We start from the raw sequence: 21,636 nt of genomic DNA on the forward strand, positions 1-21,636 counted from the left end.
GCCTTGCCTGTTGTGCATCTGTCTCTTGGGTGTCCCTTGACTCATCCTGATCTGATGAGAGCAGCTGGACACTGGGGAGGCGTCGTCTCCTTTCTCAAGCAGACGAGGCAATTTAAACCTGCCTCAGGCATGTAGATATTACTCCCTGGTGGGATGGCTGGAAATTAATGGAAATTGTTTTAGAGGAATCATTATTAACATTCTCCTTTGGATGCCCTTTTTGCGTCTCAGCCCCATCGCCTCGCCTGCTTTATTCTCACGCTAATTTATGCAGCCGTTGACATTCCTGGCGGTGTGTGCGTGTGCGTGTGAAAGTGCTTGAATCTGTGAAGAATCAAAATAATTGGTAATTGCTGTGATACTTCACTGAGCATATACTTAAAGTTAAATTAAAAGAGTATCAATCATGCTTTTATTCTGTCCTTTTAGTTCCCGTTTTCATTGCCTTGTTTTATGTTTTTTAGCATCCAGTGCGTGATTTTTAGTTTAGACACCCACCAATGCGCTGGTTTTATCACGTTCCCTCAGTGATGCTTGCTTGTTTATAATGTAAGATGGTGTAGCAGACTCAGTTTATGAAAAGGCAATACCCACAACCCAGAATGGATTAAACACTCTTAGCTTTCCGGGCCCGCAGGGGAAAATGTACATTTCACACTGGTTTCTGGTGCGGGGAAAGCCGCTATTTAAATGAGGTGTAATATAGCTGACATTTTCCAGTTCATTATGCAGCCCCTGACCTTCACAATGCATGACTTGGATACTTCTCTGGCAAAAGGCGCGAGGCTTGGTTCTGTCTAATGGGAGTTGTTTGACCTTGTCAGGAACTAAGGGGAGGTCAGGGATGAAGGTGGCTGTAATCGGTCAAGACAGATGGGGCGCTGCCGAGGAAACATCTTCAGAATTGCATGTTAAGAAGCAGTCAGATTTTTTTTTTATGTTGCAGATTCTCAACGGAAATAATAAGTATGATCTGTGAAATTTTCAAATGATTATCTCTTTGATATATGTTCTGAGAAACTATTTTCAACATAATAATAATAATAATAATATTATTATTATTAATAATAATAATAATCATCATCATCGTCATTAATAATAATAATATGATTAATAATAGTAGTAATAGTAATAATAATAATCATCCTCATCATAAATAATAATAATAATAATAGTAATAGCAGTAATAATAACAATAATAATCATTATAATAATAATTAATAATAATAAAACAATAATAATAGTTATAATAATAATAATAATAATAATAATGATAACAACAATAATAATAATCATCATCATCATTATCATCATTAATAATAATAATAATAATAGTAATAGTAGTACTAATAACAACAATAATAATCATAATCATAATTAATAATAATAAAACTATAATAATAGTTATAATAATAATAAAATAAAAATAATTTGATGCATTGATTTCTACAACGATTCAGAGGGTTCGATGCATGCTGATGTCATATTTATGAATAAAATACATACATCAAAACACACGAATCAGCGAAGCGCAGAATCTGTCTGCCTGCATCTCCATCAAATTCAACAAAACCGCTACAGTAACTGCGCCACAACTTAGACTTTCTCTGAGCTGGTCTAAAGTGTAGTCTATTTTCTGTCACAAATTGTCAGGTGCACCAGTGGCGTGTAATAGTAAACGCCCTCAGTTTGCCGGAATGCCCAGCGAGGGTCAACGAGGTCTACCAAATTCACAAACATGACACGCAATGGAAGATGGGGCGGGTTCTATGCCAAGCGCACGTGCGCCTGCCTACGAAAATTGGGCCTTAACTGTGCATGTGATTGTGAATATTTGCCCTGTGATTGGCTGGCAAGTCCAGCACACCAGACAAAATATACTTATAGGTTAGTCAAATGCAATCAAATTCAAAGAAAGCAATTTTATACACAGGTACAGTATAATACATGTTCACTAATTACTGTATGTATAATGTCCTCATTTTGGAAGTTCATGTAATTTGCATAACACTAGACATACTGATCAGAAGATGTAAAAGTACAGTTTATCTGTGATTGCTGCCAAAACACATTTACTTATCTCAGACAGATTCAACTAATCTTCATCTGGCTATTGCTTCACGTCCAAGCTGTATTTTAAAGACTCCGCAGGACTCGAGATAAATCTTCCGCAATCACTCACAAAACGTAAGAGAAAGTAATCATATCAGGAGTCTTTCATGGATTAGGCTGCTATGAATGTGATTTATAATCTCTCTCATTTGTGTGAACTACAATAATGTGCACTGGGCGGCTGCCATAGATAATCTTATTAACCAGTTGGCTTTTGTTTTTTCCCGCCTTGCTTTTATTCCATGTTGAAACATTTCGCTGCTAATTTGTGGCTGAGCATAATTGGGGTCTTACTTAAAAAAAAGAAAAGTATCCCCTGTTTAGCAGAAGATTAGGAATTTCATCTTTGGGATTATGTATAGAGCACAGTGAAAGGCCCATGAAATTGTCTTGCTTTCTATTATGTTTAAAGCCACTCAAGCTTATTACTGTGAAATGGAAGTCAAAATTATTTTTGAAAAAAGGGCCATTGTCACATCACAAAACGTGTCAGATGGCAGCTACACCAATAGGAGGGATCGAGTGGGTGATTAGTCCTGGTCCAATCAGGATGCTGCTGGGATCACTCATCAAACCAATCAGCCAGACAAAGAGGAATTCTGCTTCTGTGAAATTTTGGAATTGTTAGGAAAAAGCTCAGCATTTGCTGTCAATGCCACAACAGGAAATCTGCCAAATGGAAATCATTTGAAATGGAATGGCAGCGAAAGTTGGTTCAGCACCAGAACGCACAATGCGAGGCAGATCAAATCAAACATTCACACAGGAACCCTCATTGATCATTGCAAGCTTTTCAGGAGCCTCAGATGTTGCCTGGGAGCTTTCATCCTACGATGAAATAATACTTCACAATGTAAAATGATTCCCAGATATGTTAAAAATGTCAGAAAAGCTGCAAAGAGAATATTGTGTCAGTATTTCAACCTACTTCACCTTTGGGGTCTCGCAAGTGATCACACAGGAATTGGAGGTTTCTCTCCACCATAATGTTGAGCAACTTTTGATTTCATGTCAAAACATATTTAAAATTTTAGCAGTGCCATTGTTCCTTTGGCACGCCGCTCTCTCTGTGGGGCTTGTCGCAGGAGGCGTCAAGGCATGCCGCTCCAATCGCCCAGGCCCGTTTCATTTTTCTGTCTGACATGTTAAGTGTGATGCTACAAAGAGGTTCCATTTTAATTGTTTGGACAGATCACTCTTGGGAGAAGGGCTTTGATATTTGCTGTTGACAGAATAGGCACAAGCTTGCTGACTTGCTTTGGTGTCTGTCTTTCCAGGCCTGGCACCGCACTGTACGGAAGGCTGCTGGCTTTCTACCTCGGACTGCTTTTCAGCTCAATCCCATCTTTTGCTCGGCCTTTCGCTGTGGCTGCTACAGCGTATACAGTTGTGAACATGTTTAATATAGCTCAATTTAGGTTCATGTTATTATTCAGATTTTTTTTTTTTCCACCTATCATGCTTTTCATTTTCTGTGTTGTTTAACCTCTTGTCTGCCATGCTGTTCATTTTGTCCACTCAGCACCTTCCAGGAACAAAATTCTGCCCGGGTAAATATTCATCGATGGTGGGTGGGGTGTGGATGACGAACATGCCCGAATATGGACCAGTTTATTTAGTTCCCTCCTTTCAGTTCAGTCTTCTCAATTATTACTGTTACACCCCTGTAGGAAAATTTCTTTTTAATTTTTTATTTTGTGCCCCCCAAACTCTTGTCTATAAATCTGTTACTTCTGCATAGCATTGTATCCTTAATAACATCAAAGAAAACAAAGAAAAAACAATTTGTGATCAACTTACAACAAAGAAGTTTATTAACATTGTTTTTTTGTTTGTAACAAAACATTTGAAGTGCCTCCCCCAAAAAATCATTACGTTAAAATAAAAAAAGTAAATGAGTGCGCCACTGCCACCTACTGTAATGAATGTGCAATTACTCTTTATTGTAGCACGGGGTTCGCCCAACTATTTGAGAGGGGTTGCAGTAGGAATAAGAAGTCTACACACCCCATTTGAAATTATATGTATATATATATATATATATATATATATATCAATATATATATCACAAAAAATGCCATTTCAAACGGGGTGTGTATATATTTGACCAAGATAAATCATTACAAACTTTTCCTTTTCCACCTTTAATGTGACCTATAACTTGAGAGGGGGGTAAAAAAAAAAAGAGTAAAATAATGGAATTGCAAAAGTGTGCACACCCCCATAAACTGTGATGTGGCCATTTTCAGAATTGATCAATCACTCATTGTAAATGGGAATCAACACACTCCTGCCACCATTTAAAGTGCATCAAAATCCCAAGCAAATGTGCTGTCAGCATCATGCATGGGGCTAATTATCTGCAACCCGAGCTTTTGACGTGGTGAAGAGAATAATGAACAGGAATAGCAGTACATTTTTACACCTTTCGGGTGTTAGAAAGTAAAAGAAAAAACATCGGGCAAAGCAAAAACAGCTTTTTTATTTGGGGTTCATCAGAGGCACGATGGTGGCAGGTGTATGATGACTCACATTTAACACCAGTATGAATGGGATTTCTTAATTCTGAACACAGCCATATCCCAGTTAGAGGAGGGTGTGCACACTTGTGCCCACCCCATTTGAAAAGTGAGTTGTACAGGTTATAGGTCCCTGACAGTAAATGATGGGGGAAAAAAAGCTTATCTTGATCTCATTGTTTAGATCAGTGGTTCTCAACCCCGGTCCTCGAGTACCCCTATCAAGCCTGTTTTCCATGTCTCCCTCAGCCAACACAGTTGTTTCAAACGATCAGCTAATCAGCTAGGTCGACATGAAGCCTGATAACGATTCTCAAAACAGACTGGATAGTGGTACTCGAGGATCAGGGTTGAGAACCACTGTTTTCGATCATTATAAAAACCTGCCATTTGAACAGGTGAGTTGATTTTTGATATCAGCTGTATATATGTCACAGATTCACTACATTTCATGTAGACAAAAGTTTGGGGAAAATGCTTTAAAGTCAAAGCATTTCTTAGTTCCCCTTGAGTGTTATTAATTTTACAATAATTAATAGCCACTACATTTAAGATATGATCTCTTTCCTCTCTTAAAACACATCCTGCTCTGAAATAAATCATAATTTCTACAGTATCGGTTTAGTTCTTGTTGACGTGCTGCCACCCTATGCCTTTACATGTGGATAAGCTACTACGTATAGTCAGGCATCTGAATGCGTTTGCCCGTACAGAGGTGAGCGGCTATGCATCCAATGAACACAATATGACAGATCATCCATTCACCTTTAAGCACGGGCCTTTTGTAATTGTAATATATGCTTTAAATAAGACGAAAGGACACTTGAGCGACGCTGCGCAGGGGCTTTATCAAACAGGAGCATGCACAGATGAAACGTAGTGAGAAATCACTTGTTGATGGGCCATAATATAATAAAATATTCCATATGAATGGGCGGCTACCATAATGTCACACACTCCATTAATATTCCCTTGCAGTTTGGCTCTCCGGTCCTGGGGAATTATTAGGGGGACGGAGGACAAGGCGATGACACAAGAATACAACAACCCCCCCCCCCCTCCCCCTCCGCCTCACCTCCCCTCAACCCTTCAACAGGACTGCCACAAATTACCCACTTTGCCCGCAATATTATCAAGGCTTACTGCTGACCTCCATAATTAGAGTCTTGGTGTCGTTAGCCCCCATTAGGCTAACAATAGCTCCTCGGAGCAAGCAAGGACACTTCGGGAAATAACATGTCTGAGAACACTTGACTTTTGTGAAGCGATAGTGGGTTGGGGGGAGGCGGTGGGGCGAGGGACAAAAAAATCTGAGGCCATTACTGATCCAAACAGCCAGAATGGTTTCATGGCAGGCTGACTCGATGAAAGGCGTGCCATCTCCATGGCAAAAACACATATTTGGACAGTGGATGAAATGAAATGGCAAACAGAGACACAGTCACGCTCATCCTTCTGCTCAAATGGTGACCGTGTTTTCCATCTCTGCACTCATTTCCCTTTGACAGAGACACAAATCAAAATATCATCTCACCCGCCGCTGCTGAGTAGTCGCACTTGCGTTTCAATCACACGGCGTTAGATACAGTCGCTTGCCGCTGAGATCCTTCTCAGGCTCCACAGAGCAAGCGAACACGAAATTCTGTGCCCAAGCTCCGTTTGATCTCCGTCATAGTCCCTCTAAGACATTATTGTGTAACACTGTACAAGCAGACCGGCTCCGTGGTGCGAAGGAAATATCAAGGAAGATATTCATAAATATTAGATTAGATCAAAACAGTCCGTTGCTCTCAGACTTTGAGCTCCTGGGTCAATCCATCCCCATCCCTTTGATTGTATGTTTCCACTCAGACAGAACAGGGAGGATTGGGTGCACATTGAAATTGAAGCCAGGAGCTGAGAAATAAAAAAAAAAGAAGAATAAAACAACTTGCACGGCCCCATTTCTTCACCGCTGAGTTGTTAAAATGGCACACATGTAGAGATTTGTTTAACTTGTGATCAACACAATCATTTATTCTTAATTGTCTTGTTTTGATTAGCTTCCCTAATGCACAATACAGCAAACCTGCAGAGATTAATAGGCAGCTTTCCTCCAAACTCTTCCTCTCTTCCCCGGAACTGACACAAATTGGTGAAATATCACTTTGATGTTTGCTACCGAACAACAAACAAAACACAAACCTAATTAGCCTAATTCAAAATCGTTCCAAATGCCTGACTGTTTGTTATCAAAGCCTTCATTCTTTGTGCTCATGTTGAAGATAAAACTTTACGAGAGTCATTGTTCTAACGCTGCATATCTGTGCAACGCTATGTTGAGAATGTTTGAAAAGTGTGGTTTAAGGTGCATACGTTCCCAATTGTCATTTGATCTTTGACCTCTCTGTTGTGTGGAGCATGAGTTGGATGAGACCGAGCAAACCATATATATAAAAGTAGGAGGCCATTTTACCTACAGCGATAGAAAATTTGGCTGGACATGACTGGATATAAAAAGTCTCAACATCCCCGATCAGGGGCTGACCCAACATTTTGGGTTATATTTTTAACCCAAAATTGAGTAAAAAATAAATACCGGTAACCCATAAAACAAGACTACTCTGAACTTATTTTGTATCAAGATAAAACATTGGGTTGTTTTGTACAAATAAATAAATAAATAAATAAATAAATAAAATACCCAATAAAAATAAAAGTTTTTTTTTTTTAATTAGTTTTGACCCAAAAGTTTTGAGAGTGTGACTTCACTCTCAAAACAGTTGGGTCAAAAATAATCAAATTTCGGTAAAAAATATATATATATATCGCTACTTGGTCTTTTTTGAGCCAACTTTCTTGTTTGTTTTGCACGAAACAACCCCAAAAAATGTGGGTCGTTGTGTATAACCCCCAAAAAGTCTAATTTTGTACACAACAACCCCCCAAATTGGATCTGTTGGTATAAAACAACCTAGCAAGTCGGGTCAAATTGACCCAAGTATAGTGGGTCGGTCTATTATTTATTTATTTATTTATTTATTTTACCCAAATCGTTTTTTTTAAATACCCATCTGTTTTTAGAGTGCACAATTAATAAGACCCATAACAAGTATAACTGTTTTGTTTTTTTTTATGAAATGTTTTAGAAAACGGAAGTAAAAACAACTGAAGATAACATGATGGCGCAAGACCCTCTTGACAAATTTCCAAGGCATATAAATACGCATGGAATATAGTGAAGACAGTCATCATTATCAAGTGTACAGTGACATTACTAAGAACCAAAACGTCCTTCCAAAATTGCTGAAAAGACGAGAAGAAAACTGTCAGGGAGGCTGGCACAATGTAACGCTGAAGGAGCTGCAGAAAATTCTGGCAAGAACTGGTTGATTAGTACATGTGATGACAATCTCCAGTCTTCTCCATATGTCTGGGCTTTGGGGTAGGGTGGCAAGGCAGAAACCGTTTTGTAGAAAGAAAAATGCTATCATCTGTAAAAACACACGTTATATCCAGTCCAGTGTAACCAAGGTTGAACTTTTGTTGTCAAATGTCAAATTTGCTGGAAGCTCCCCCTCGACGTATTCCAACTCGAATCGACTGCACAACAATAATTTATACACTGATTAGACGCCGCATGCTATCCGACTCGACTGGCTCCAACGCACAAATGATGCTCCTATTGTCAACTATTTAATGCAAACAAGAAGATTGAAGAAGACAATTTACAGTATTCTCTATTATGTGACACGCAGCCAACGATATTGATATCTGGCCATTGGGCCATTTTCTGACATCTTCCTCCCACTTTAATTCCATAAGGATCGGAAAGTTGCCTTCCGTCTAATAATGTTAGTTTTCTAACGTAATTTTTGTGATCCTTTTCAGTTATGTACGCAGGCTTGGGGAGGAACGGAATACATGTACTGGTGTTACGTAATCAGATTACAATTTTTAAAACTGTATTCCATTACAGTTACAGGAAAAAAACATCTAATCAGATTACAGGTACATTTATTAAAAATGGGGATTACTTCTAGGGATTACAATTTCTACAATGAGAGAGAGAGGGATAGAGAGACAGCGAGCGCGTGCACGCCAGCGCGAGTGGGACCGTTGCTATATGTCGGGAAGGTGGGCACAAACGAACTGACTTGTCGTGTCCGCCACACGCGGGCAGTTAGAAAAAGCTTCACGGACGGGAGGAGGAAATGGCGACCGGTATTCACTGGAACTTACTCGGAGCGAAAGTTTGAGCTAAGAGTCCAGCGGCATGCTATGCGCTGTGGCTTCTTGCTAGCTAGCCCGCTAGCCTACAACCATAATGTGAGTTATCTATCTATCTATCTATCTATCTATCTATCTATCTATCTATCTATCTATCTATCTATCTATCTATCTATCTATCTATCTATCTATCTATCTATCTATCTATCTATCTATCTATCTATCTATCTATCTATCTATCTATCTATCTATCTATCTATCTATCTATCTATCTATCTATCTATCCATCCATCCATCCATCATCCATCTATCTATCTATCTATCTATCTATGAGGTGTGGTTGCTTTCAGTGACAGTTGGAAAACAACATATGGCCTTCAATCAATCAATCGCCTACATGCTTTTTAATTACACTAGGATTTTTGCTATTTGCAGGCTGCCCGGGTCCCTGTCACCCGCAAATAGCAGGGGCACATTGTATAAAATATATATTGTGGTGATATTTATTTTTATTTTGTCTTCATGAGCATTCTCAATATTGGAGTAATCCAAAAGTAATCCAGTTACATTACTTTAATATTATGTTACTTGGATTACATTACAAATTACATTTTTTAGCAGGTAACTTTTAAAAGTAACCCTCCCAACCCTGTATGTACGCCATTCTTTCTGCCTCAACTATGCCGGCGCAACCTAATGACGTCACCTTTGTTTGTAAACAAGAAAGATGTCAATAACCTTCATCAAGTTGTTGCCTGCCTCCAGTCCAGAGTGAATGTAAAATATGACACACCTCTTCAGTGCCACTGCCATCACTATTTTATTTTTCTTTGGGCAGCATTCGCTCTGAAGCCATGCAGCATGTGAAGGTTTCGCTTACCGCAAGCAGCGTGACGCCTACCTTGCAATGCTAGTGGATTAGCTCGCATGGGCGCGCTAACATATGCAGTGGCTGCCGGCGCGCGCTTCCCCATTAGGTTGGCACATCAAAGGCGATGGAAGAAGTTCTTCACAGGCAGTTAAAAGTGGGCTCAGTGTGGATCTTGTAAATACCGTCTTTTGAGTAGGAGCCTCTCGGGGGACACTTCACACACTCCTCCAGTCAGGAGAAAGGAGGGATGGAAAAGGAGCAGTGACAGGCATCAGAAGGGGAGGAGGAGGTAGATATATATATATATATATATATATATATATATACAGAAAGATGGGGGGTGTTCTGAGAGTCCAGTCCCCTGTCACCATCAGGATGGGATCTGTGGATGAAGAAAATCACTCTCCTCTACTTTCCTCTGCGTCTCCATCTTGCTCTCATCCTCTTCCTCCTCTTTACACTTCACATGATAGCTGACAGGGAAAGTAGAGCATCGCTGCTTGCTGTTGCTTTTGAGTCATGTTTTTCATAAGGCATAAACAGAGCGTGCCGCAACTTGGGAATTCTGTGATTCTATGTTTTAGTATACAGGCAGACACAATAGCATTGACTCCTCTCTAGTGTTTTTTTAATATATATATTTTTTAACATTTTATCCATCGCAGCTGTTTTGAGGGCTCTGGTGAGCCCCTCAACTCTGCAAGGAACCGAAAAGAATGAGAGATGTGTTTTGTTTCTCATATTACGTTTACTCCCAGGCCTCTTGTAAGCTGGCTTTTGCAGACTGATCAATGCAAATGTTGTTATTTACCCAAGCCTGAAATGAAAAGACTTTGGATCAATTTGATGCATATGGCGTACTAGCGGCGTCTGGCTTTGCCTTTTGGCCCTCCCCAGCCAGTCGACTTGCTTCTTGAGCAACATCTTCTCCAACATCACAAATGCAAATAAGGCTAGCGGGCTCTCCCTCGTGATAACAACCCACAACAGTGTATGTGTGCTCTCTCCACGCCTTTCTCTTCTCAATAAAAACTTTTAAAGTGCAGTAAATATTAGGGGTGTCAAATGAGTGCGTTAATTTTGAGTTAATTTAAAGTTCCTTTAACGCCACTCATTTTTTAAATGCGCGATTAATGACTTGGAAATCATGTACTGGGGCAATTCTAGTCGCAACGCAGCAGACATGTCCATGTCGAAATTGAACAGTAATACATTGAATAATAATGCATATATTTGTGGAGTCAAGTTGTATTTTTATAATTTCATGTCAAAGATTAGATAGCTCCTAATATGGAAAGAAAATGCACTGAGATGTCGCCGACGTCTTACAAATGCAATTATGCCATCTAGTGGCAGATAATTCACCTCAACACAAATCAATATCATACTCATTTATTACAGTACAGTACACCGTTTTAATTTTAACTAAATTTTATGAATTATTATGAAATTACTGTATCAATGACTAAAAGACGCAGCCATATTTCTATAGTTTAACATTTTTTCCACTTTTATGTTAGCAAGAGTAGGAAAAGTATTTTATTGTACATTTTATTGTACATTTAGAACAGATATAATATTTTTAATTAATTGTGAGTTAACTATTGAAGTCATGCAATTAATTACAATTAAAAAATGGAATCGCCTGAAATCCCTAGTAAATATTTGTGACTGGCAAATACGTTTGAACGTATTTACAAAAACATTTAATCGTACTTGCATGTACTTTTAAACATATTTAAATACGTTCAAACAATTTGCAAATACATTTAAATATTTTTCCCCGAAATGCCACAGGGTATCAACTTGTGCACACAAACGTTTTTTTTTTTTAAGAATTTGGCCTATATTATATTAAGAAGTTCAAAAATATTATATAGTAAAGATTAATTAAAATATAGTAAACATAGTTTATTTGTTATTTTTATGATTTATTATTATGTCTGCAGTGCATGATTTCTTTTTGACCTTTTGACATCGGCTTGTGCATGCACATACAATGTGGCATTATGGGGAAAAAAATACAAATTATGCACCACCGCAAACATAAATCATACCAATTATTAATTAACAATGTTTACTTACTTAATTTTTGAATGTATTGATATGAAAACAGAGGTCAAATGCTGGGAATTTTTTGGGATTTTTACTTGCTCATTCTTAAGTTAATACGCCGTGGCATTACTGTATGTTTTTAGCATTTAGGTACTTGCAAATACATTTCGCATTTACAATACATAAATACGATTAACGTTTAAAAACATTTGAAAATATGTGCAAACGTACTTGCAAATCCGTTTTGTATTTGCAATACGTAAATACGTTCCAACGTATTTGCTAATACGGTCAAATGTAATTACCAGTCAAAAACGTTGACTCCACATTTGCATTTCCACACTTCCGTACTTCTCAGCAAACATACTCACAGCTCTGTATCTATCTGAACTGTGTATGTGTGCCGGGCTGACCCACTTTCTTTGCTTGGCCGGGCTTCTGCTGCTGTCTGCCGTGCTGGGGGGATCCCTGCAGACACCCCCCCACCCCCCTCCCAGCACAGACTCCAGCCCTCCTCCTGACAGACACTCACCCTGGCATGTCATCCCCCGTGGATTGGAGACCTCTGCCTTTCTGCCAGTGTTTCACATGTACCTCCATGCAGATGCACAAATGCATCAGGCCCAACAGCGTCCTTACCAAGGAGAACACCTACACTCATCCGCATATTCACTGCACATCCCAGTTGTGTGCATTTCCATCCAGCGTCCTCCTTTTCTCCGTGTTTGTCTGGGGTTATTGTTTCAATCTTGCTGCATCAGGGGGCCTCTGAAGGTTATAAATTAAACATAAATGCAAATGCGCTGAGCCATTGCCGCCCTACGCCTGCCTTTCCTTGCACATACACACTCGCCACTTAAACAGATCCGTGTGTCTGCGAATTAATGGGAGAACAGTGGGCTTTTTTTAATGAGCGGGTGAGGGAAATTAGAGTTGCAAAGCCACAGCGCGCAGCACACCCCGAACTGCAGCCGAGGCAACGGCTTGAAAAGCCATCATAGAATATGCTAATGCTCCCGGTCCTCTCACTGTCAGCCTTATAGTGGTTGCTCGAGATGAGATCAGAGCTGAGGCTTTGATCTGCCACTCTGACGGGAGCCAGAATCGGCATGTGTACAAAGTACAGAGCAAGGAAGGGTGTGTGTATGTGCGTGCGAGTGTGTACGTATATGAGGCCTGTGCTAATCACAAAAGGTGCACACAACCAGCCACCATTTCAAGTTCGTTTGACACCTTGCGTGTAGCGTTGAAAGTTGTCTGTTGTCTCTCTCTCTCACACACAAACACACTCTTACGCACGTACACACCAAGGTTATTTTAGTTAACTCAAATTGAAAAAAAAAATGCTTTAAAAAAACCTAAATTAAACTACGCTTTTAATTTAAAATTAACTTACCATAATTATAGCGAACATATCCTTTGTTTTTCTCTTTGCCATTTTCCGGTATTTTAATGCAGTACATGAACCTTTGTGGTTGATTTTAAGCAGCCAATAAAAAAGTGCTTTTGTCACTGAACTCACTTTTGATTAATATATAAAAATAAAACAAATGTTAGGGTTTGTAACATTTAACTTTAAAAGTAATAAACTCATTCAAACCCAAAAGTGTGTAATCACGTTTTTTATTTGTCCTTCACTCCCAAAAACGTACTTATACGTTTTAATGTATTTATATTTTTAAGCAAGAGCATACAGAAGACTTTGATGCAGCTGCTGACATGAAGAGGTGGCTTAAAGCAATGGTAGTTATTATTAAAAAGGAAGCAGGAATGAAATAAACAGGAAGCAGGTGGCAGCTGAGTATAAGAGGTCAGCCACGGACGTGTTGCAACAAGCTCTTTTCCCCAGTGTTTTCAACAGGAATGTGAAAAATTATGATACTTGGCTATATTTTAATACTAATTGCTGCAAAACGGAAATAGATACAAATATATATATTTTTTCCTGATGGAAGAAGAGACCCTAATCTTTATTTTGGTGGGTTCCATGTTTTTATAGTAATAGAACACAATATTCTGTGGGCCTTGCCATACAGTCAAAAAAAAAGAAGTAAAACAGCCCGGAGCGAAGGGGGCTGCTTCAGTGAATGAGTTTTAATCACTGCACTTGTAAAATGTATTTATAAATCTGTATTTGATATGTGGATGGCTGTTTTAAAGAAATGTTTTTGTTGATTTTTTTTACAGTAATTTTTTTCCCACATGAAATACACAAAAAAAATAATAATACTAAAAAAAATATGATGACGTATTATTTCCAATATTAAAAAATGGCAAAGAAAAAAACTTTAAACAAATTTACGCTAAATAAACTCGCATTCACCATGTGCGTAATATTTTGCACACATATTTTTCACAATTTGTTTCTGTTTTTTCTCTCACAAAAATCTGTGAGTTTAATTCTCATAAATGTATAAAGTTTTTAAAGTATAATGAAGCATTTTCAAAAAACACAAAAACTAATAAATATTAATAAACCCACTTTGAAAACTATTTAAAATTAACTGAAATATAAAACAAAACTCGAAAATAAAATAAAAATAACTAACGACAATGAAAATTTGACACACACAGTATACAAAAAGATATGTGTACATCTTTATGAGTGTCTTATACAGTTGGCTAAATAGCCATCTGGTCCCGCCGATTGTATTAAACACTGAACATGGTGCATGTGCATGGCAAGCACCATTGAGACCTTGTTGTTGGACGATAACCACGTTATGGCTTTTATTTTCTGCCATATGGGCACATAAAGGCGAGTGGCTGGGACATGTTTCCAGGGATTCCACTCGCTTTTATTTGACTCCAGTCAATCAGCTTCCATTTGCACAAGTGTTGTTTCAGTGGTCACTACTGTCATATAAATGTTTTTTTCTTTCTGTTTTATGTTGAAATACATCAACAGAATGTATAAGAATTTGGACAAAGCTCAGTGAGAATCCAGGATTAGCCCCACAAGTGTTTTTTGTCAAGCCACCACAGAAGGATAGGAGTGAAGAAAATGTGATGATGATGATGACAGGGTTTTATTGGTACCCAAAAATAAAATAAAAAATCAGCCATGTCATCGGCGCATTTGCATGCTCCTTACCCGCTCTGTAACTGAGAAATCATTGTTTGTCATGTTTGCCATTTACAATCAAGGTTTTGTGGCGTAAAATGCACACATATCCAGAACCTTATTCAACACACTTATAATACAAGCAGGGTCAAGTCTAGCTAAAAAGCAACGTGTTTATTCCTGCTTGTATTATGAATTTGTTGAGCAAGGTTCTGGATATGTGTGCTTTTTATTTTATGAAACTGCGAATGTGGAAAAACAATGACTTCTCAGCCATATTATTTGCTTGCTATGATATGAAACTAATGGATATAATTGACATTGACTGTACGAATTAAACAATCTATTTTAAAGGTATAATTTTTGTTGCGTTCCATTTACACTATATTACAAATCCATTAATGGGCTGCTCTCTCTAAATTGTGGGCAGGTCACTTACGATAAAATGGAGGAAAATAATAATTAAATAGCACCGTACCGTAACTGTTTCAAGTTGTAACAGATGATTGCAATAAATTAATCCAACGTTAATATATTAAGTTTAATGATCTCAAGTGATTAAAAAAAAAGTACCTCATTATTAATTACTCTTAATATATTGACTTAGATTAATTTAATTCAATTGTGTGTTACCACTTGAAGCAATTGAAAATAAATAAATAATATTTGTAATGCACTTTATATTTCAACAGTCTCAAAGTTAGTTCAACAATTCTCTTTTTAGAGTGTAGTGGTAGGATATGAAAGTGGAACATGAGTCTAACTTGGCTGATCATTAATAAAAAAAAAATGTTGACATTAATAATCAATAAACATAACATACAGTTTGCTTGATTTAGTATTTATGTGTCCTCACAGGCACACACATCAAGCGTCCCTTTTCAACATAATATGTCAATAAAGACAATGGTGAGTATATAGCTACACAATATTTTTTGTTTTTGAGCTTTCAATATAGTATGGTTAATTAATTTCCATTCTATTCATTTTTTAAATACATATATATATATATATATAGCACCTCTCCACTTCCCTAAATGTGTCGTCATACAGCTGTTAACTCCTTTTTACACTTGTATCAAATTGAAGAATGTTAAAATACAATACAAAATCATCTAGGGCTGATTCTGTTTTTATTTATTATTATTATTATTATTATTATTATTATTATTATTATTATTATTATTATTATTATTATTATTATTATTATTATTATTATGAAGCTCTGACTTGTACTGACACCATATGTCCACCAGGGGTCTTCCCTTTGTCATGGACATCCAATTGAGCTTCATACTGCACAACATAGATTGTAGCCAATTACATTTTGTTGATGTTTTGTGACCTGAAGCAACACGTGGCTAAAAATATCATACTCACCATCACTATAATCAGCATAACTTTCACCATCATCATCATCATCATGCTTATCATCATCATCATCATCGTCGTCATCATATTTGTCTAGCACCACGGGCAGCAGCAGTTATCATCATTACCACGGCCATCCTCAGCACCACTCATCCCCAAATCCTCACCCCCCTCCCTCCCCCGCCCCTCTTTCATCCACAGCTCCCTCTGTTGATCAAATGCATCTGATCTCATCAAAGCACAGCCTCTGCTTATTCAAGTCCCAGCAGACAGCCAGCGTCGTTGCTAAGCACTATTTTACATTCATGTTTGAATACCACTGATGGGTTAGAGCGTATCTTGTAGACTTTGGTTTTTGTGTGGTCCTAGCCCGCAGCCTGGGGTTGATTTATTTTATTTCATCCTCGCGCCTCTTTTTTTTTTGAAAAATGTCAGTTCACACAAGTTGCTCTTGCAGGCAAAATGAAATGAACTGAAGGGGTTGTCGAAAAGGGTCTTTATTCAAATAAAAGTTATTTTTTGTAGTTTTTACAATGCATTTCTGTATTTGAATATAATACTCTTTTTTTTTTAAATACACACATCTATGGTTCCTACTGTTACAAGGTGACTTTGAAAGAAAACTATTGCAACATAGCGTTACAGCTGCCATAAATTGTCAAGTTGTTCTTATTCCAAAGGCAACATACAGTTTGAGTTTGCGTGTCCGACTCCTGTCAGAGCTGCTGAGAACTGGCTTGAGTCAAGGGACATGAACGGTGGGTGGATGGAAAATCAGAGCCGGATAACCTCCTTATAGCGTCCATTGACAATTACTAAAAAGGTGGCACGTGGGTGTGGAAATCCTTTAAGCATTTGTAAGATAAGTTGTGGGTGTAAATTAGGGTGGTGATTTTCCATTCTAAGGACCAATTAGATGTCAATAATATATTTTCAATTTGGCCACAAAACTTTGGCAGCACCCTCGGTTGTGGGAACAAGATGGCCTCTTATTAAAAATCATGTGATTTAATCCATTTTTAAGTTGATGCAATTTATAGCAGTTATACATTTGTAAAATAAATTGTTTATGGTGAAAATGTGCCATTGTAAATGTAGCACTAGGAGCTGGATGAAAACACCCGAGAGATTGATATTTTGTTGTCTTTAATTGGCCACATGAACTGCCCGAGACACAACATAATCACACTATTTCATTGAATGCATACTACTAAATGACTACTGACTACTTAATCACCCTTTTGTTTAATCTTATATCTCCATTTTAGTTCATATGGGTGGATATTGTTACCAAATTGTATTATCCTCTACGTGTGTTTGTAAATAAATAAACAAACAAAAAACAAATTGATTACGAGGACCTGTGAGCCCCACCACCCCCACCCCACCCCCCGGGGTGCCTTCACGTGCCTGACTAAAACTGTTAACACGAGTAATGCAAATTTGGCAGCATGTAGCCTAATAATTACAAAAATAATATTATATACAATTTAAAGTGGACTGTCATTTATAATTAGGCGAAAATTATTCTTTATAACACATAAATTACAGTTGGCTTTATTTACAAATGACTCTGGAGGTTTTTCATTGGGCGCCTTCCAAACAAATCCAAACGTTAAATAAACGCACGCCAAAGCAGCGTGAATGTCGAATCCACTCCGGGTTTTCCAAGTGCGTCGCGCTGGAGCCCTGGAGGCGGATAAACTGGTCGAGCCCGCTCTCTCTCTCTCATCTCATGCTGGGCCACAAGGGCTCGGAGAGACGCGGCCACATATCACCAAGACCCGGGATGGAGAAGAGACGGAGGGGGGAAGAAAAAGTTCAAACCTGGAAAGACCAACTTTCAACATGACGCTTCACTGACGCGCACTTTCACCACCACCGCTACGACGAGAGCACCGGAGCTAGATTAAAGTTTGTGAAAATATCCTTCACCTTCTTGTATCTTCTTCTTCTTTTTTATTTGCTGCGTGCGCGCGCAAGGCTGGCGGAAGGTCGCGGTGGCTGCGCGCTGAGATGTTGGAGTGAGCATGGCTGCGCAAGTGGCTCTCGCCAGAAATAACAACAAAACCAAGAAATTATCCAGCGGCTTGGGCACGGAGCTCAATTCGGGGAAATCCGGAGGAGGAGGCGGCGGCGGCGGCGGCGGCGGCGGCGGCGGCGGAGGAGGAAACGTACAGCAGCGCAGCGGGCAGATGCTGGGTGCCGGAGATGGGACTCTGAATAATGTAGACCATCGCCGCCGAACGGAGCCCGGCATGGTGCGTTCAACTCCCGCGGGTCACGGCAAGGATGGGAATAACCTCACATCGTCTAATTCCAACACTTCCTCCATGGAAACGGGACTGATTGCCAACCATAAGCTGAAATGTGTCGGGAGCGGAGACCCCCCTCAGTCCCAGACACCGCAGCCGCAATTCGGCCAGTTTGCGCCGCATCCGCAGCGGCAGATGCACAGCAACAACAACGGACAGGGACCGCGAGGGGTCGTCGACCACCACGGCGGTAAGGAAAACCTTCTGGGGGGTCAAGTGGAGTCACAGCAGGTGCAAGGTAAAGGTGAGGGACATCCTAAATCCACAGAGGGGATGATGTCTTCAAGGTATGATCACGCCAACTTGGGGCCAACCAGCAACAATTCAGAGTACAACAACAACTATTACTCAACAAGGTCTTATGAGCAACATGGAGGACAGCAGCAGCAAGGAATGGGGCTATCATCTGCACATAACACAATGGACAACTCCCATGAAGCAAGCTACCAGAACAGCCAATATAACCAATACCCTCCCTATAACCGGACACGGTACGGCGGCGGGACCTACAGCATGATGGGCCCCTCGGGATGCAGGCAACCTGAAAACTTGATGATGAGTAGCAACTCCTCAGCAAGCCACAGCAAGTCCACACTGGGATCCTCTTCCGGTGGCTTCCAAAGGTTCCCGGGACCAACTCAACAACAGCAGCATCCCTCAGGGGCCACGCCGACCCTCAACCAGCTGCTCACGTCACCAAGCCCCATGATGCGAGGCTACGGCGGGGCCTACCAAGACTACAGTGGATCCTCGACACAACTGGGGAAAGATGTGGGCTCCCAGTATGGAACCACCACAGCCCACGGCTGGGGAGGGCAGCCCAGGAACCATCCACATTCAATCAGTCCGGGCAATGGAGGGCAAGGCCTTGGGAGGAGTCAGGTAAGATCATACAATATATTTTATGTATACAGCTGTGGGTTTGCTGGGAATTTAAGCATTTTTTTCTGATTGGTGTTTTTATGTGTTCCTTGAATGTAAAAATTAAAGGTCGATCGATATGACTTTTTTTTTTTTTAGGGCAGATATAGATACCAATTATTAGTAGTCAAGGAGGCCAATAACCGGTATTTGGAGCATATACACACTTTCGCTAAAAGGGAAAATATTCAATATTAAAAAAGAAAAACTCCTAACATTGTTGAAATGTTTTTAAAAATGTTTATTGAACAACTTACCAGATTTGCAAAATGATTATTTTTTAACATTTTATTTTAAACAATAAATCTGAAGAAAAGTTTGCAGAAGTTGTTTAATAAACACGTTTAAAAGCATTTCAAAGTTAAGAGTTTGAGTTTTTTAATTTAATTTTTATATTTTGACACCAACATTTTCCCTTTTATTGAACAACTTCTGCAAATTTCCACAATGTTTTTTTTTTTTAATCTTAGACAATAAATCTTAGATATCTTTGTTTTAAACGTTTGACTTTTTAAGACATGACAGTGGCCTGTCTTGAAAAGTCAAACGTTTTTAGCTCCCTTTTGGATTTTACAGTAAATGAAGTATTCAAAAATTTAAAAAATATTCAAAATGTTAAATTAAAAACAAAACAAAAAGCAAAAAAACAGAAGCTCCAGAGAGTTCCCAGGATCAGCAGCATCTCTTATAAAGTTCACTGAAATTTAATAATTCAGTCAACGCAATTTTAAAGTGAATGTTTTATTGGCCATTTGATTTAGAAGGCAAGCTGATGCCGATATTTGTCAAAATGCTGATAATTGTCACTTATAATTGGCCCTAGTAAACATTAATTATCCAACATGATGACAATTATTTTTTTTGGGTGGGGGGGGGGTGTCAACAATCTTCATTTTAAGTGCCCTAAACCCAAAACTGTGTCTAACAAATCTAATGCCCACTAATACAGTAATTACTTCTCCGTCTTATTAGGATACAATTAGAAAACGTATATCAAAAAAGGAAAAAACGTATAAAAGAATAAATTACATTGTGAAATATTTAATATGAGCTAAGTTATACTTTGCATGTGAAATACACAATAACATCCTTATTTATACGTGGCTGTTAAATAAGATACAGGCAATATAATCAAATATTGTACAATGTATAGGTGACTTTTAAACGGAACACGAATAAATTACCATCACTTATGTATAAAATTAAGGAAAGTAGTGAGCAACAAACTAAGTGGACTAAGACTTTTGCAGGGTACTATATGTTTTTTTGTAATGCAGTAGTGATCCCTACCACATGGCCACAGGGTAGATTGTGTTTAAACCACTCATCAAGCAATGTAAGACAGCTCCATAAAATATTAATTCACATTATATTCCTTATGAAATGCTGGAGTTGGTGTAACATTCCTCTCATCTTATGCAACTGAGCTGAAAATCCAAACAGACGACCCATCGCCTAAATCATGATCATTAATGTCAAGGTCCGTCCAAAATGTTATATTTGGAGGCCTGAAAGATTTGTCTCACATTTGTCACCAGTCTGTCATCAAGGCAGATAGCACAAGGTGCAGGTGTGCCTTATGAAGCTAATGTGTGGCAGCCCAATCAAAAATGAGCATCTTGGTGTTGTGTTTTCTGTTGAATTAACATTTAAGAATTTGAGAACATTTTGTTTTGTGTATTCTTCTTTTTTTCTTCATCATCTGACTAATGTTGTGTTCCATAAAAATGTTATTCACATCCCTGCAAGCTAGCGTCTATTCTTGGCTGCAGCTGGCTGTTGAATGCCTTGCTTTAGGGCACATCAGTGGAAATAGTCGTGGGAGGAAAGTCAGGGGACCAAGTGTTTCGAAATAATTATTCCCTGGCCCCTCCCCCTTTTCCAGGCAAGAGCTGTCAACATAGTCTGCTCTCATCCCTGAGATCGTCACTCTTCTTGGGGACATTGTGCTGAAATACTGCTTGTGTAAGCAGCGTGGGGACCTCACCATGAGATTTTTTTTTTTAACCCGAGAATTGTTTTAGATGTGCTAAATTATGCGCACTACTTAATGACACATCTGGACAACTGCAGGGCAAAAGGGGTTAAATGCAGCGTAAACTGAAAAAAAAAAACCATACAGTTTTAATAGAAGTCAATTGTTGGATGTGAGGAAAAATAATTTGTTAAACGAATTAAACTGTGCATAAATAGAATGGT

The 21,636-nt window shown here is 38.8% G+C and overlaps 1 protein-coding gene across 2 annotated transcripts in view; it reads left to right on the forward strand.

Moving 5' to 3' along the window:
* Window positions 1-17,959: 17,959 nt before the first annotated feature.
* arid1b (AT-rich interactive domain 1B) overlaps window positions 17,960-21,636 on the forward strand; it is a 224,381-nt gene continuing 220,704 nt past the window's right edge. For both annotated transcript variants that reach the window (XM_086094165.1, XM_086094166.1), the window contains exon 1: window positions 17,960-19,398. In XM_086094165.1, coding sequence (XP_085950291.1) covers window positions 18,232-19,398 — 1,167 coding nt within the window. In that variant the 5' untranslated portion in view covers window positions 17,960-18,231. The remainder of the gene's footprint in view (window positions 19,399-21,636) is intronic.

Source organism: Leptonotus elevatus, chromosome 14, assembly GCF_054856555.1.
Source record: "Leptonotus elevatus isolate MCC_2025b chromosome 14, RoL_Lele_1.0, whole genome shotgun sequence".
Lineage (NCBI taxonomy): Eukaryota > Metazoa > Chordata > Actinopteri > Syngnathiformes > Syngnathidae > Leptonotus > Leptonotus elevatus.